Source organism: Euprymna scolopes, chromosome 30 (genome assembly GCF_053919585.1).
Source record: "Euprymna scolopes isolate OS-2025 chromosome 30, ASM5391958v1, whole genome shotgun sequence".
NCBI classification, from domain to species: Eukaryota; Metazoa; Mollusca; class Cephalopoda; order Sepiida; family Sepiolidae; genus Euprymna; species Euprymna scolopes.
This window is the reverse complement of record NC_136511.1, coordinates 17705491-17724725: the sequence shown is the minus strand read 5'-3', so window position 1 is coordinate 17724725 and position 19235 is coordinate 17705491. Positions and strand designations below refer to the sequence as shown.

The window sequence follows — 19235 nt, the reverse complement described above, 5'->3', positions numbered from 1 at the left end:
TTGACATAATTTCGTAACATAGCTGTTACGCTTAAACCATGTTCATCACTGTGCAAACCTCTCTTAGACCCTCACGCTGCTTTTTTGAGACAGGAGCCATTCATATCAGTTGTGGCCAAGTGGGGATCAGAGCATTGGGGTGAAAAGATAGAAGCTTGGTTTTGGATGCGTTAAAATTAACCAACCACCTTTTTCCCCATTGCATCATGTGCTCAAGGTCGGAGAAGATTAACTCAAAGAGATCTTGGTCTTTGTCTGTAGTGGAGAATACTTCCACCATGACAGTCTTCAGAGAGTTGACTGTGTTGTGAGTGTCCCAGTAGAAGTAGTCAAGGGGGTTGCAGTCAGCTGAGACATCTTTTAGCAGGATTCTGCTCTTACATGCAAGGCCAAGACAGCCTAGTTACAGCATTGTGGCTGTCCTTCTCACCCGACTGCAACATCCTTAACTATTTCTACTGGGGTGCACACAACATGATCGACTCTCTGAAGACTGCCATGGTGGAAGTATTCATCACTACAGACAAGGACATGGTCACCAAAGTGTATGACTCATTCCAAGCCTATCTTGGGATGGTTATCTCCACAGGTAGCGGTTACACTGAAAACTGACGTAGTATGTAAGTAACTGTTGCTAAATAAACTGTTGGGTCTCTTCAGATATGAATTTTGTTTTTGTCACCGATTTTGTTTTCTTATTGTCAAGTGTCAGCTTTGTCTGCAACACCCTGTACATGTTGTATAGCCCTGTATATACGTGTGTCTTGTACGCGTGTGGGGTTGTGCATCATCTAGGTTATAATGTTACTTTTTTATTGTACGTATGGGTTCGTGTCACTCTAATGTTTAATAAACTAAAATCTAAAATGTATATGTTATAAACTTGTGTGTATATAACGTGTTCATACTTAGGTAAGCACGCCTGTGGAACTGTGCCATCTGCCTGCTTTCCTCCTGACTACAACCTTGGATGTCTTCAACGTAAACAAATTCCTGATGAACCACCCCCTTAAGTAGACACTTTAAATATCCATACTAACGTACTGTACTTACAATAACCCTTATCCCTGAGTGGCTTCTGGGCCTTGATAAGTGGTGACCACCTTGTAAAAAAAAAAATAAAAATAAAAAGCAGGTGTATATACATATTAGTGATAGGACGATTCCATTATTTTTCCTGATTCCGATACAATTATCGATTCCGTACTAAATTCCCGATTCCGATTCTTTATAAATCTCTAAGTATTTAACTATAGAAGTTTTATTTTATCCCGGTTATTGTAAAAACTCATCTGTAATGTGCCTATATTTTCTATAACGTAAAAATACGCTTGTGAGGGAGTGATCTAGAGATTTTAGTCTCACTGGAAGTTTAAATCAATAAATATTTATTATTTTTTATTACTACAAGCAGTGGAAGATGTTTCTTAAACCAAAATCAAATAAAAAAAGATAATTTAAGGAATCAGTTTTGGCATCGGAAAATATGCTCAAGTTTTTCCGATTCTGATACCTCACAAAGCTCTGATTTTTCCGATTCCAGATTCCGATTTATCATCCCAAAATTAATATACATATTCAATTATACAGTTCATAAATGAGACAATACATTTTAGATATGGTTCTTTAGCAACACGACAAATAAACATCCTTGTTTGCTTGGTACACCAGACAAGGTAGACATACCTTCTTGTATAGTTTTTTTTCTGGTGGTTGTTTTTTTGTCATGAAATCCTATAATCGAAGACACTTTTCACAAAGGGAAAACCCATAACAAGTTATATTTTTATATGGTCTTTCTTTGTTTTTATGTTACATGATAAGGGCTGTCCCCTTTTCATGTAAGTATAAAAATAGAGAGATTAGTTAAAATGAAAATGAAATAGCATAGACGAAATAAACCATCAAGTGTTTTTTGTAAAACTCATCTTGTCTTATGATTCTTACAAAAAAGGTAAAGTGAAATTGTATTATATATTTGTGTTATAAAATGTCTTTTCATACACATCTCGACTTCTCATATTACAATGTGAATCTATATCATGTCTACACAATGTCCGAACTGTCTGAACACTATCCCTTCACTCCAAGATCTTTCTTCTTCTTCCATTCAACACAATTAAGGAATGAACTTTTAATATATAAGAATCTCTCTAAGATACAACAAGATCCCTCTCTAGAACTCTTACAACACATCTCTCACTAAGAAAAGCATCACTTATAATAAGACTCTTCTAAGACTGCGCGTGTAATAAGACTCTCAATGAAACCCCTATATAACATTTATAGATGATCCCATTTCTCTACATTTTTTCTGATATGTCCACTGGAATGCTTCTGTGGACTTCCCCGTCCGTTCTCTCAAACTGATTAGCTCGAACTCACTAACTAACTGATATGTGTATATCCGTCAGCAAAACAGACCAAACTATGTGTCGTTCACGTAAGTTAAATCCTTGTTTAATTAACCAAATTTCAATTTATTTTAAAATTCCTAAATTAATTATGTTTATATTATTTGCCGGAGTTAAATTCCTAACAAAACATTCCAACACGACAACAAATAATAATTTTTCTATTGAATATTTATTTGCAATAACTGTATTGCCGTGCCTCGCAAGGAGATCTCTGTTGCTCTGGCACACTAACATAATACTACATACCATCATCATCGGCAATCACTCGTGATGAGGATGAGTGTTCTCCCGTTGATAAGATTGAGTCTGGTAATTTGTGGGTCCTCGGATGGCTGTGGAGGCCGATCCTTGACCCGCAGACTTTATTGCAGTAGGAGCATGTGGATGAGGCAGACGGAGCTGTGTTTGTAGTAGATCTCTCCTTTCTCTGCTTCCTCCTGTTTTCTGTGGCTCTGTGGAGGTCCAAATGTCCCCGCTCGATTTGTTCACACAAAGAGCGTCGCTTAATATGCAAGGTTATTAAGGGTTATTTAGCATAAAAACGATGTTGCTTATATATTATAAAGGGTTATGAAGCACAAAAACTATGTTGTTCATATATATATATATATATATATATATATATATATATATGGGGGGGGGGTTGACTAGATAGTGGAAGAGGCGGAAGGAGCTGTGTTGGTAGTAGATCTCTCCTTTCTTTACTTCCTCCTGTTTTCTGCGGTTCTGTGGAGATTCTCTTCTAAGTGAGCCATGCCTTCATGGACCATCCTGCTACACATGTCCCTCTGAAGAGCAGCATCCTCCCAGCTGGTGAGGCTGAAGTGACACTGTCTCAGGATGGTCTTTATGTTGTCCTTATATCTCTTTTTCTGTCCTCCTTGGGGCCACTTTCCCTCTTTCAGCTGACCGTAGAGCATTTGCTTTGGAAGGCAATTGTCAGGCATGTGCATAACATGACCCGTCCATCGCAGATGGTGTCAGATAATGGTTGTGGTGATGGGAGGTATGTTAGCCTTCTTCAGGATGCTTACGTTTGTTCATTGATCCTCCCATCCAATCCTGAGGATCTTGTGGAGACAACGCTGGTCCAGGGCCTACTATATACACCAGATATACTACATACACATGCACACACACACACACATAGATATATATAATCATTTTTACTTACATAAATAAATGTCTCTGGTGTTGGGCTTCAATAGCTGAACAAGCTTTGTCAACCTTGGCCTTTGTTATGTGATCTATAAAAACAAAAAAAAATTATTTCTTTTTAATGAAACTTAACTCGCCATTTTATGCAGAGAAATGGCAGGGCTGTTATTTGGTGGATTTGTGATGTGCATCTTGATAGCAAAGTTTCTTGTAATAGAAAAATGTTGCACTAAACATAAATAATGGTAGCATTAATCCAGTCAGAAAAACTTTTCCATCATGAGTCACGCCTTCCGCTTGGTGCGGATTGCGAACCCACGTAACTTATTTTTTGTCATTCCTTCCAATCCAGGGCAAGTTGGTTGATGAACGCCCAATTGTTGAGAAATGTCTAATTGAAAACATTTTCTCTCCACCTTCTCCTTGGCTTTCCTCTGCTTCTTTTGCCAGCTAACATATCCTCAAAGCGTAACTTTGACAGGCCAATGGTTGATTGTTTGACTTGATTTTATTTTATTGATTTTATCAAATTTTTTCAAGAAAGGAATTAATCCAGTTAGGTTTAGCAGAGCAAAGTGGTCTTCTTGTGTCAAGATGGAAAGCTATTACTACAGAATCCAGAGAAATACAATATATTTTAAAAAGTGATTCTCGTATCTGATTGGCTTGTTCTTATCACCCACTAATCTGGGTCTGGGTGCCTGGCGTTGCCCGGGTGTTTGAAGGTGTGTGTTGAGAAAAAAAAAAAAAAAAATATGGAAGCAGGCAGACGAAGTTTAAATACTTTTGTAATGCTTTCTTCCATAATTTTATTTTTCATATGATTAAGCATCATAAAAAATGTATCCATTAAAGAATATTCTTGAAAAAATTTCACAAAGTCCAGCATTAGTGAGAAAGAATTGTAACAAACTTTAACATAATTTTTATTACAAGCTATTCTAGCTTTACATACACAGAGTATACTCTGTCCGTAAAGTCTTTGCCGATAATCATCTGGCCACTGCACCTGTAACATGATCCCTGTTTAGGGATTCACGGACCTTTGACCTCATATTAGGAAATGGCTGGGGTTTTAGTGTACTTTTGTAATCTAGCTACTTTGGAGGCTTGTTTGTATGAACAATGAGTATAGGAATCCTGGTGCATGTTCCACTATGTTAAGTGAGTATCTGCACTAGCTTGGCATTAATATGGTTTATCAGAGGGAGACAGGGTTAACTAAGGAGAGGTGATCATCCAAGATAAGCTTACAGTGGGCAGTGTTGCAATATTCTTGCTATAATGGGTAGGGTATGTTTACAAAAATTGGAAGGTTCTATTTATAGACAGGGGTGGTATGAACTGATTAATCAAATGAAGCCACACTCTGCTAACAACCAATCAGAAACTAGAATCACACCATAAAACATACTGGATATTTTAAAATTCTTACTCATAATTTTTCATGTACACGAGAAGTGTTGCAATATTTTTGAGTTATAATGGGGTATGGTTTCTGACAGTCGAGAGATTCTATTTATAAAGGATGCTGCTAGGAACTGACGAATCAAATTAATTCACATTCTGCTACCAACCAATCAGAAACCGGAATTGCTCCATAATAATTAAACCTTTTCTGTAGCAACTTCACATATGTTTTCTTTGTGTCAACACGGGAAGAATCTTTTGCTCTGTGGCTTCCAACTCAAGTACTGTATACTGAGAAACCGTCAACTCCAGGACTTGTATAGAACAACTAACCATCGGAAACGGTTATGAAACTAAACATTGCTTTCAACTCAAGAGAAATGTTTTGAATTTTGCTCTTTGCCTGCAAATTTTTACACTTCAGGACTTGCTACAAACCTTTGACTTTATATTAGGAAATGGCTGGGATTGTTTGGTGTACTTTTGTAATCTAGCTACTTTAGAGGCTTGTTTGTATGAACAATGAGTATGAGAACCTTGGTGTGTGCTCCACTATGGTAAGTGAGCATCTGCACTAGCTTGGCATTAATATGGCAAGGGAGAGGGAGAGGTGATCATCCAAGTTAAGCTTACAGTGGGCAGTGTTGCAATATTCTTGCTATAATGGGTATGGTATGTTTACAAAAATTGGAAGGTTCTATTTATAGACAGGGGTGATATGAACTGATTAATCAAATGAAGCCACACTCTGCTAAGAACCAATCAGAAACCAGAATCACACCATAAAACATACTGGATATTTTAAAATTCTCACATATAATTTTTCATGCCAACACAAGAAGGAATTTTGCTCTTCGTCTGCAAACTTTTACAATTCAGGACTTGCTAGGGATTGGCTATCCAACAAGAAACCATATTCTTCATCTTTGTCTTAGCTTTTAATTTTCTCTCTCTGGATTGACAACTGCCATTTTGTTTGGAATGACATTTCACTTTTCTTCTGAAACTAAAATGGCTTACAACTAAAAAGTCAATAAACCTGTAAGTCTTGATCGTCGATGAAAGTACATGCTAACTGTTTGAGAGTTGCATACTTTTCTAAAAAATACATGCATCCTGTAGAGAGCATAATTATGAAAGTCAATTTCTAAAAAGTCATCAAACACATGACAGCATGTAAAACGAATGTTAAATACAATAATGTGTTTCTATAGTAAAAAAAAAAAAATTGAACATTCCATCAAGTTAAAAAAAAAAAATTGAACATTCCATCAAGTTAAAAAAAAAAATTGAACATTCCATCAAGTTAAAAAAAAAAAAAAATTGAACATTCCATCAAGTTAAAAAAAAAAAAATTGAACATTCCATCAAGTTAAAAAAGAAAAAAAATTGAACATTCCATCAAGTTAAAAAAGAAAAAAAATTGAACATTCCATCAAGTTAAAAAAGAAAAAAAATTGAACATTCCATCAAGTTAAAAAAGAAAAAAAATTGAACATTCCATCAAGTTAAAAAAAAAAAAATTGAACATTCCATCAAGTTAAAAAAGAAAAAAAATTGAACATTCCATCAAGTTAAAAAAAAAAAAAATTGAACATTCCATCAAGTTAAAAAAAAAAAATTGAACATTCCATCAAGTTAAAAAAAAAAAATTGAACATTCCATCAAGTTAAAAAAGAAAAAAAATTGAACATTCCATCAAGTTAAAAAAAAAAAAAATTGAACATTCCATCAAGTTAAAAAAGAAAAAAAATTGAACATTCCATCAAGTTAAAAAAGAAAAAAAATTGAACATTCCATCAAGTTAAAAAAGAAAAATTGAACATTCCATCAAGTTAAAAAAGAAAAAAAATTGAACATTCCATCAAGTTAAAAAAAAAAAAAAATGAACATTCCATCAAGTTAAAAAAAAAAATTGAACATTCCATCAAGTTAAAAAAGAAAAAAAATTGAACATTCCATCAAGTTAAAAAAAAAAAATGAACATTCCATCAAGTTAAAAAAAAAAAAAATTGAACATTCCATCAAGTTAAAAAAGAAAAAAAATTGAACATTCCATCAAGTTAAAAAAAAAAATTGAACATTCCATCAAGTTAAAAAAAAAAAATGAACATTCCATCAAGTTAAAAAAAAAAATTGAACATTCCATCAAGTTAAAAAAGAAAAAAAATTGAACATTCAATCAAGTTAAAAAAATAAAATGAACATTCCATCAAGTTAAAAAAAAAAATTGAACATTCCATCAAGTTAAAAAAAAAAAAAATTGAACATTCCATCAAGTTAAAAAAAAAAAAAATTGAACATTCCATCAAGTTAAAAAAAAAAAAAATTGAACATTCCATCAAGTTAAAAAACAAAAATGAACATTCCATCAAGTTAAAAAAAAAAAAAAATTGAACATTCCATCAAGTTAAAAAAAAAAAAAAATTGAACATTCCATCAAGTTAAAAAAAAAAAAAAATTGAACATTCCATCAAGTTAAAAAAAAAAAAAAATTGAACATTCCATCAAGTTAAAAAAAAAAAAAAATTGAACATTCCATCAAGTTAAAAAAAAAATTGAACATTCCATCAAGTTAAAAAAAAAAAATGAACATTCCATCAATTTAAAAAAAAAAATTGAACATTCAAGTTAAAAAAAAAAAAAATTGAACATTCCATCAATTTAAAAAAAAAAAAATTGAACATTCCATCAAGTTAAAAAAAAAAATTGAACATTCCATCAAGTTAAAAAAGAAAAAAAATTGAACATTCCATCAAGTTAAAAAAGAAAAAAAATTGAACATTCCATCAAGTTAAAAAAAAAAAAAATTGAACATTCCATCAAGTTAAAAAAAAAAAAAAATTGAACATTCCATCAAGTTAAAAAAAAAAAAAAATTGAACATTCCATCAAGTTAAAAAAAAAAATTGAACATTCCATCAAGTTAAAAAAAAAAAATGAACATTCCATCAAGTTAAAAAAAAAAATTGAACATTCCATCAAGTTAAAAAAGAAAAAAAATTGAACATTCCATCAAGTTAAAAAAGAAAAAAAATTGAACATTCCATCAAGTTAAAAAAAAAAAAAAAGTGAACATCCTATCAAGTTAAAAAAAAAAAATTGAACATTCCATCAAGTTAAAAAAAAAAAAAATTGAACATTCCATCAAGTTAAAAAAAAAAAAAATTGAACATTCCATCAAGTTAAAAAAGAAAAAAATTGAACATTCCATCAAGTTAAAAAAAAGAAAAATTGAACATTCCATCAAGTTAAAAAAAAAAAAAATTGAACATTCCATCAAGTTAAAAAAAAAAAAAATTGAACATTCCATCAAGTTAAAAAAAAAAAAAATTGAACATTCCATCAAGTTAAAAAAAAAAAATTGAACATTCCATCAAGTTAAAAAAAAAAAAAATTGAACATTCCATCAAGTTAAAAAAAAAAAAAATTGAACATTCCATCAAGTTAAAAAAAAAAAAAATTGAACATTCCATCAAGTTAAAAAAAAAAAAAAATTGAACATTCCATCAAGTTAAAAAAAAAAAAAAATGAACATTCCATCAAGTTAAAAAAGAAAAAAAATTGAACATTCCATCAAGTTAAAAAAGAAAAAAAATTGAACATTCCATCAAGTTAAAAAAAAAAAATTGAACATTCCATCAAGTTAAAAAAGAAAAAAAATTGAACATTCCATCAAGTTAAAAAAGAAAAAAAATTGAACATTCCATCAAGTTAAAAAAGAAAAAAAATTGAACATTCCATCAAGTTAAAAAAAAAAAAAATTGAACATTCCATCAAGTTAAAAAAAAAAAAATTGAACATTCCATCAAGTTAAAAAAAAAAAAAAATTGAACATTCCATCAAGTTAAAAAAAAAAAAAAATTGAACATTCCATCAAGTTAAAAAAAAAAAAAATTGAACATTCCATCAAGTTAAAAAAAAAAAAATTGAACATTCCATCAAGTTAAAAAAAAAAAAAATTGAACATTCCATCAAGTTAAAAAAAAAAAAAAATTGAACATTCCATCAAGTTAAAAAAAAAAAAAAATTGAACATTCCATCAAGTTAAAAAAAAAAAAAAATTGAACATTCCATCAAGTTAAAAAAAAAAAAAATTGAACATTCCATCAAGTTAAAAAAAAAAAAAAATTGAACATTCCATCAAGTTAAAAAAAAAAAAAAATTGAACATTCCATCAAGTTAAAAAAAAAAAAAAATTGAACATTCCATCAAGTTAAAAAAAAAAAAAAATTGAACATTCCATCAAGTTAAAAAAAAAAAAAAATTGAACATTCCATCAAGTTAAAAAAAAAAAAAAATTGAACATTCCATCAAGTTAAAAAAAAAAAAAAATTGAACATTCCATCAAGTTAAAAAAAAAAAAAATTGAACATTCCATCAAGTTAAAAAAAAAAAAAAATTGAACATTCCATCAAGTTAAAAAAAAAAAAAATTGAACATTCCATCAAGTTAAAAAAAAAAAAATTGAACATTCCATCAAGTTAAAAAAGAAAAAAAATTGAACATTCCATCAAGTTAAAAAAAAAAAAAAATTGAACATTCCATCAAGTTAAAAAAAAAGCTTACGATAAGTAGATTTCTGTAAAAGTCGTCCTCGACACGAGAAATCATCGGTTGCCATTCCAAATTTCCCTCGGATTTGATAAACCTGAAAGTCACAACATTTCTGTGATTAGGCTTTACGTTCAACAAATACAACATATATATGGAAGTTTTTGGTGATTGTCATAAATCAACAGCATAAAAATTATGAGGATTTCTTCTTATTGTTAATCGTGGAATCATATGGTAGTAAATTATGACTGGCGATGAACATCTTCTGACTTTTATTTCAATAAATACCACTTAATCGCTTTTAAAATCAAATAATTTTATCTTCATATAACTTTATTTTATTTGTTAAAAGTTTCTCTCCAAACTTTACAACAAATGCCCGTCCTGGATATGACCTTAAACTATATCCGACGGTGAGGCCCCAGCTTGCGGGCTTTGGGGAGTGTGGAGCCACCCTTTAATTATCATTGCTCCCAGGTCCACTCTGACCTGGAGTGGTAGTAGCTGTTAGGGTCCCAACTATGAGTTATATAGAAACCGACTTGGAAACAACAAATATATTCTATTAAAAAATTTTTCTTCAAAATCTTTGGATTCGGCATTAAATAACCCAAAAAGGGTTGATATGCCGTAAAACAAAAACAACCAACCAACAACAAATGCTTTAACGAATCTTGGTTTCCTGACTGCAGGAAAACTGCTTCTGTGGTACCTGTTTTCAAGAATTCTGGCAAAAGAACTGACCCATTAAATCATCGCCCCATTACCTTCCTCCTTCTTTTTGCCAAAATATTTGAGTCCTTAATTAACCAAGCTTTAGTTTATCACCTTACAGCTGCTAAACTTCTGACTGATCAACAATATGGATTTAGGCAAGCCCGTTCTACAGTAGATATCCTAACTGTAATCTCTGAACGTATATACCATACACTGGACAAAGCAGAGGAGAGTAGAGCGGTAGCCCTAGATATATATAAGGCTTTTGACAAGGTATGCATGATGGTCTTCTCGGGAAAATCAGATCATACAGTATCATTGGACGAATACTTAACATAATTAAATCCATTTTAAGTAAGAGAAGAATCCAGGTTGTCCACGATGGTTGTACATCTAAACAATATGATACGAATGTGAGAGTACCTCAGGGGTCTATCCTCAGATCTTTATTATTCCTAATATTCATAAATGACCTCCCTGATAAAATAGTCTCTGAGATGGGTATATTTGATGATGACATCACACTCTATAACAGGCATGAGGGGAAAACAAATGAACACATATCTAGAGAAATGGCAGAAACACTAGAGGAAGACTTCCAATCTGTAGTGGAATGGGGACGTAAGTGGGTGGTCACATTCAATGCTGCCAAGATTAAGCTTTTTTCCTTCAATAATTACAAGAAACCTTCTCTATCACCAATAGCAATGGCTAAAGATACATTACCTGAAAGTACTTCTTTTAAACTCCTCGGCCTAACATCCACAGGGAACATGAGTTGGAGCAATTACATTGAGAGCATCACCAGGCTCCTGCAAAGAAGGTGGGCTCCCTCTACCATGCTAGAAAGCTACTTATGCCTGAAAGTATCCTGTATCTCTATAAGGGCACTATTCGCCCATGCATGGAGTATTGTTGTCACATTTCGGCTGGTGCATCTGCTACTAGTCTCTCACTCCTGGATAAGGTTCAAAAGAATAGATGGAATTCTACTGCATATCCAGATACCCCATGTGAACTACCCCTGACTGAATGTGTGACTACCATTACCATCTTAGCATCTTTCTCTTTGACTACATGCCGCAGGAAATGGCAAAAAAGAAAAAGGAAAAGACCCCCAAAATCCAAAATCCTTGAAGGTGTTACATTAACGAAAATTTGACAATAAATAAATGCTTTTTTTTTTTAAATTCTGCATCGTGATGGTTTTTAAAAATTACAGATTTCACGCACAAATGAAAAAAAAAAAATACACCACGTGAATAAATTTTTAATTGGTCAAGTGAAACAGAAATAAGGATTCTAGAAGAAGAAGAAGAAGAAGAACAAGAACTCCAAGAGAGAAAAATAAACATGTTTTTACCCGTAAGAATTTGGAATCGTCCAAGATTTTCAGAGTTTTTGTTCCATAACCAATTCCAAGTACTTGAAAAAAGATTAAAAAAAAAATGATTTTATTGAAAAACAAATTTCAATTTCAATTCATTTCTGAACGGAATCGGTCATCACAAGAAATCTCAAGACGGAAAGAGGAAGATGGATGCAAGAGAAAGTGCAAAAATGAAACACTAACCTTGTACACCAGATGAATGCCGCCCTAGTCCGGAAACAAATTTTATGCGGAAATCTGATTGAATATAACGTGGACCCAAAACTAAAGAAAAAAGAAAAGATATTTCAGTTTTTAAAAATTTTATCACTTATCAAGGGCTGAAGGTTACTCAAGGATGAGAATTAATGAGATTATCAGTTGATGACGAACAACACCTTGAGAGGATTTAAAACGATAGGTTGAATGGGTGAGAAGTAAGGTGGTGGGGGTTATTGTTATTATGATGATGATGATGATGATGACGATAGCGGTTTAACAAGATTTTGTGAATGTTTGTTCTTAAAAATAACCACGTTGTAATCAGCTGGGAAGCAAACCTGTGGTATCGAATTTCACAAATGGGAAGTTCTTGAAAATAAACTTTGTTAGCCAAATATGTTTAAAGATGGAGTACAGTTGTCACATCTGAAGAGAAGGAAGAGGAGGAGGAGGAGCTGTTGAGAACACTTTTTTTAAACATATGAATCACCACTTATCAAGGCCTGGAGGCCACTCGAGGATAAGGACAATCTAGTAGGAAATGCCTTTTCTAACTTATACAACCTTTTTCTCACAGAAGAGACGTTGCAAGTCTATATCTGTTCTATCGTTATGTTCATGGCAGGTGCTTGACTGAGTTTCAGTCTATGTCTCCCTCTCAAAACATTCACAATAAACACTTATCTAACTACAACCATTGCCAACAATTGTCCTTACTCTCTATCTTTGCCTAAAACTAAATGTAAATTCTGTGAGCAGCATTTCTTTGTTAAAACTGCCTGTCTGTGGAGCACAATCCTGCGGTACTAGTTCCCAGCTGATTACAACATGGTTGTTTTCAAGTTCAACGTAAGTAAGTTCTTGTTGGGCCATCCTCTTAATCAAACCCAATTTCTGCCATTACTGATCACCAAGATGTATAACCCTCATCCTCACATGGTTTCTGGGCCTTGATAAGTGGTGATTCCTTCGTAAAAAAAGAAATAAAAATAAAAAAAAACGTTTCATTTAGTTTTATATACACATGGGAAGAAAGGAAAATTATTTTCAGTGGTTGTAACTAGACAAGTTTTTTTTTTTTCTGTTAATGTTTTACGGGATGGGAGTAGTGAGAAAAAATTGGGAGCTCAGCCGGGCACCTATCATAAAAATAATGATAGCGTAGAGAAATACAAGCGATGTGACCATGTCGGTTATTGTTCTGAGATATAGGACGAATCTATGAAAATTAGATTTTTACCTGTTTAAAAATGGCCAAACATGGGTGTTTTTATGCCAAATTGATAGGTGAGTTTGTTGAATATGGTTAAATTTGCGCTTATTTTTGTATTAAATACTAATCCCTATTAGTTCTTAACTATATATTGAATGGATACCATAATACTTAGTTCGCTGCACCTTATCATGAAAAGGTCTGTACAATTGAAATGAATGGCTCTTGTCTTGGGAAAGCTCCATGTTTTGCCAAGCTTCTGGGACTGACCCTCATTCCTGATCTTAAATGAAATACATACATCAAATCTGTTGCCAAAATCACTGGAAAAATGGTTGGATCACTCTATCACTCCAGAACGTATTTCACTCCTGATGTAATCCTCTACTTGTATAAGAGCCAGATACACCCTAAAATGGAGTACTGTTGCCATATCTATCAGGAGCTGCTCAACACACCCTATCCAGCTTTTATAGATTTCAAAACCTTAGTAGGTGATACCCATTTCTCTTCCTTGCAACCGGTTTCTCACAGAAGAAATGTTGTGAGTCCGACTCTGCTCTATCCTTATTTTCACGGCAAGTGCTCAACTGAACTCCAATCTATGGTTCCCCTTGACAAACTTTCACAAAAACACTCGACTAGCTATAATCACTATATACAATTTCCCCACTCGCTGTGCCTAAATCTAAATGCAGCTTCCATGAAAAAAGCTTCTTTCCCAGAATTGCCTGTGTGTGGAACACTGTTCTGCTGGCCTGCTTCCTGGTTGAATACAAATCCAATGTAAACAAGTTCTTGTTGAGTCGTCTCCATAAATAATCAAATTCTACCCAATTTACACCATTAACGATAACTATACTATCACCTTACATTCATTAACCCTTATTCTTGAATGGCCTTCAGGCCTTGATAACTTGGTGACTCCCAAGTAAAAAAAAAAAAAAAACAGATTGCCCCAATAGTTTCTGAAAAAAAGTAGAACGGACAGACAGACAGACCAAGAGAAATATAATATAGATAAATTTGGACGAAAAATCAACAATAATTTTTATTTTTATATTTATAACTGAAAGAAAAATTTGGTTTACTTTAACTCATCAGAAGTATTTTTTTTTGTTTTCATTTTTAGAAGAGTCATACTACTGAAAAGGAAAGACAACTCAAAGTTTTTTTAATGTATTTTTCAAACAATGCCTCTTCTCTCCTCGCTCAGCTGGACACATTTCTGGAATTTGCTCCTCCACGTAGGATTCAAGGTCAACAGGGTTGATGTTGCCAGATTTTAAGTCCCTTTTGCACATATCCTTAAATTTGAGGAGTGGTCTACTGGTTGGTCTGCCGTCGGCTAAGAGCTCGCCATACAGGATGTCTTTGGGGATTCAGTCATCCTGCATCCAAACGACGTGCCCTAGCCAGAGCAAACATCTCTGGAAGAGGAGGGCAAACATGCTTGGAAGATTTGCTTTGGCAAGAACGTCTTTGTTCGGAATGCAGTTCTGCTATGTAATGCCTAAGATCTTCTTTAGATTGTGCAGATGGAAGGCATTTAGTCTGCACTCTTGATGCTTGTAGAGGGTCCATGTCTCACTGCATCCTCTACAAGCATCAAGAGCGTAGACTATGATTAAATATTCAAGTCGTAACGTATGAAATGTAAACATTGAAAAAACGATTTCCCTTTTTGCTGCCGTGATTTTTTACCGTTTTTTCATTTCCAACTTGGAGCATAAAAATATTGAACGCATAAAAAAAATAAATTAACATCATTGGAATGCTTATTCTATTCTCTTTCCATCAATGTAATTCTTTTAAAAATTGACCCACAAATAAAAAAGATATGACTTGTTGAAGCACATTAGGTATGTAATATTGCCGATGTATACAAAAATGCCGCATATGCTTGTAATGCTACAAATTATGATTAAAAAATACATAATCTGATTATAAAATATGTATTACTAGCATTTCAGCCCGGCGTTGCCCGGGTGTTTGGAGTTGTATGTTGAGCAAAAAAATAAAATAAAATAAAGTGGTCAATTTTTTAAACTTTGATCCCTATTATGACCTCTTAACATTTAGTGTTTTGGGCTCAAATCAAGTTATTAAGTTAGATCCATGTCCAAGGAACCTATATCTAAAATTTCAAGTGTTTAGACCCAAAATTGTCGGAGGAGTTTGGTAGAGTTCTCAAAGGTCAAATCATTGAACTTAGACCCCTTAACAGCCAAATGTCTGGCCGAAAATTGATCACAAAGATTTTCCCAAATCTCAGTACCCTGTATATCAAATTTCAAGTCTGCAGACACGTTCACTTTTATAGATATATAGATGATTAAAAAATACATATTATGATTAAAAAATGCTTATTATAATTAAAAAATACACATTATGATTAAAAATATATATTATGATTAAAAAATACATATTATGATTAAAAATATATATTATAATTAAAAAATACATATTATAATTAAAAAATACATATTATGATTAAAAAATACATATTATGATTAAAAAATACATATTATAATTAAAAATACATATTATGATTAAAAAATACATATAATTAAAAATATATATTATGATTAAAAAATACATATTATGATTAAAATACATATTATGATTAAAAATACATATTATGATTAAAAAATATATGTTATGATTAAAAATATATACTATGATTTAAAAATATATATTCCGATTAAAAAATTATACATTAAATTATTAAAATCTATGATTTAATTAAATTATATGATTTAGAAATATATATTATGATTAAAAATATATATTATGATTAAAAAATACATATTATGATTAAACTATACATGGTATGATTAAAAAATACATATGATTAAATATTCAGGTTATACTAAAACAAATGTTTTATATTTTATGTATTATAGCCATAAAAGGTCTAGCAATCACGGTTTGGATATGAGAAAATATGTGTATAGTTTAAGTCTTCATTTGATTCTTAACAAATAATCTGTTTTAATAAAGGGTTCAAACTCAATCACAACAATTTTAACTTGAGCAGTAAAGAAATTATCAACTTTAAAATGCAAGAAAATATAAACAGTTCATCCCTTGGCCAGTGAGAGTTAAAGACAGATTTTAAGATTTATGTAAACCCAGCAGAATTAAAAAATGGTGGGATCTTTCTATCGATCCGGTAAATATCTCACTGCTGATGCTATTCTCTATCTATATAAGAGCCAGGTAGTCCAAGGATGGAATACTGTTGCCACATCTGGGCAGGAGCTGCTAGAAAGGACTTGTCCTGCCTTGATAGAGTTCAAAATAGACTTCGTAGCCTCGTAGGAGATGTCCTTTTCTCCTCCTTGCAACCTCTATCTCACAGAAGAGATGTTGCAAGTTTGTCTCTGATGTATCGTTATTTTCATGGAAAGTGTTCGACTGAGCTTCAATCTATGGTCCCCCCTCGCCAAACTTTCACAAGAAACACTCGTCTAACTGTAAACACTATCAATAATTCCCCCCACTCTTTATCTGTGCCTAAACCTAAACGTAGATTCCATGAACAAAGCTTCTTTCTTAGAACTGCACGCCTGTGGAATTGTCTTCCGTTTTCCTGCTTTCCGGCTGACTACAATATGGTTGTGTTCAAGTCTAAAGTAAATAAGTTCTTGATGAGCCGTTCCATATAAGTTATCAAATTTACCAAATTTTCATTACTAATGATTACTATATTGTCCAATTTCTACTGTACACTCTTTAACCCTTATCCTTGAGTGGCCTCTGGGCCTTGATAATGTGGTGATGCCTATGTAAAAAAAAAAAAAAAAAAAAAAAAAAAACCTCGTTCGACCAAGTCATTGAATGCAGAGTGATGAGGCAGCTGACTGGAGTAGAACTGCAATAGTGTGGATGCAGGACAAACTCCTTAAATACTGTGAACCAGACGTATCTCAGCGTTCACTCGGCTTTGGCTGAAACATAACGTCACCAGCCAGATTATGGCAAGCGTCGCTGATTAAATCACAATAACAATACGTAAAAGAAAATAATAAAATAAATAAATGTAAAATGTAGAAACCAAAAACAAAACAAACAAAAAATGACTTACTGTAATTTGTGCTTTATTATTTTATTTATTTTTTTTAAATAACTGTCAAGAAAAGGTTAAAAAAAGCAAGAATTAATTTTTTAAGGGGGGGGGATCAAATAATTTTAAGGAAATGTTTTAAAAAGTGGTTCAAATAATTTTTTCTTTTGTTTTTATTATAAAATCATTGTAATTCGGCGGGCTGCGTTGTGATTGGCTGATCGGCGTGTTACATCAGGCAGCAACTAAACTTGATGCTTGGCATAACCCGGTTGCTGATGTCACGTTCCGGCCAAAGCCGAACGAACGTGGAGATACATCTGGTTCACCATATACACCAGTACTCTTCAACCTTCCTACTGTTTTTTCTTTTACACTTTTTTTTTTTTTTTAAAGATGTTGCAGCTATTTACAATACCTACCCAGGGTCGTTTTTTTAACGTGGAGAAAAGAAACAAAAAAAAAAAAAATTGTCTCAGTTGTGAAGGATTTCTCCTCCACTGAGAGAGAACACAAAATTGAAGTGCAGCATCTGAAGAAAAGATACTACACTCTGATCTTGGCCCAAAGATATTTCGTTCCTTGCTGAATCATAGAAACCTCTAAGGTGTGTGTGGGGGGTTGGGGAGAGGGGGGTAATCGGAGATGTTCTTCTTTTTATCATTCTTAAGTACAAATACAATGGGGAACTGCTGCTGCTCAGACGTTTGTTGAGAGAGAACAAAATTGACTTTGAAATCTAGTGGAGACAATCCCTTCTCTTCCCTCGCAGAAGAAACGTTGCTTTTTGTTCCTATTTACTTGCCTCCCCACGAGGGCAGAGTTAGACACAAGATCGGTTTTTAATGTGGAGAAAATCTACCTCTCCAAAAAGGGGCACTCTGGATAGGAACAAAAGTAAAAATTTCCTCGGTCTAGAAGGATTTCTCCTCCACTGATCAAGGCCAAAAAAGGTGAAGCACAGCATCAGAACAGATGCTACGCTTTGCTCCCAGCCAAAAAGGTCGAGGAATGTAATGTCCTTGTTAGTTGAAAACAGATTCATCTAAAACTAGAAACAGGTTTGTATTATAAAGGGAAATAACTTTGGCCCGTTTCTGTTGCCTCAAAGATATTTTTAAAGTTACCTCCCTTGCGTCCATTTTCAGACAGCGTTCAAAACCGGCTTTGAAATCTGGTGGGCGATGCCCTTTCTCTCCTTCTTATTACCTCTTTCTCACAAAAAAGCAAATGCTTTATATTTTTTGTATTGTGAACAAGGCCATCCCTATAAGAGGTCAAGCAATCATGACAGATAACCCTGAATAAATAAAAGCAAATTCATATTTCAATAAGTGATTTTTTTTTAAAATTTCAATATGAGATGTTTTCTACTTAATCATAGCCATGATTAGAATCCTTTCAGAATGACAGTGAAGTGTTAGCGGTTGAAAACTATTTCTGATGACTATAAATCTTGCCTCCAGCCAAATATTATAGGAATGGTCATGGGAAAAATTCATCGTTAGTTATTTTTATTATTTTATTTATTTATTTGGGGTGGGGGGTGGAGGTCAAATATGAGGTGCCTTAAATAAGTTTCCAGACATTTTTTGTATGGCCATTTTTATTGATAGTGCACACATGAACCTCTACTCCCCTTCGAAGTAATCACCTCCGGCTGCAATGCACTTGTACGATTCCAACAACTTCTGGAAGGCCTCATGGAAGTCCTCTTGTGTGGTCGTGCCAATGACCCTTGTGTCACAGCCTCTTTCATTCCCTCAATTGTTTCATAACGACAGCCTCTGGGGTTTTCTTGGAGTTTAGGGAATAACCAAAAGTCACAGGGAGTAAGGTCTGGACTTTAGGGAGGGTGAGGAACTGTCTTGATGTCCATCTTGGTCAAATAGTCTGTGACAAGGATGGAGTTGTGGACTGGTGCATTTGCGCAAATCTTCTGCATCTTTTTTTTTTTTTTTTTTTTTTTTTTTTTACACAGTGGTTACCACTTATCAAGGCCCGGAAGCCACTCAGGGATAAGGGTTATTGCAAGTACATTACATTAGTGTGGAGACTTGATGAAGTTTTTACTTAAGGGGGCGGTTCAATAGGAATTTGTTAA

The 19235-nt window shown here is 33.0% G+C and overlaps 1 protein-coding gene across 3 annotated transcripts in view; it reads right to left on the bottom strand.

Annotated features, from left to right (window-relative positions):
* LOC145254681 (pseudouridylate synthase TRUB2, mitochondrial-like) overlaps nt 1-19235 on the bottom strand; it is a 175420-nt gene that overhangs the window by 3882 nt on the left and 152303 nt on the right. For all 3 annotated transcript variants that reach the window (XM_080113326.1, XM_080113327.1, XM_080113328.1), the window contains exons 4-7: nt 11832-11912; nt 11622-11683; nt 9554-9635; nt 3592-3664 (exon numbers count right to left, since the gene is read on the bottom strand). In XM_080113326.1, the coding sequence (XP_079969452.1) occupies nt 3592-3664; nt 9554-9635; nt 11622-11683; nt 11832-11912 (298 nt within the window). The remainder of the gene's footprint in view (nt 1-3591; nt 3665-9553; nt 9636-11621; nt 11684-11831; nt 11913-19235) is intronic.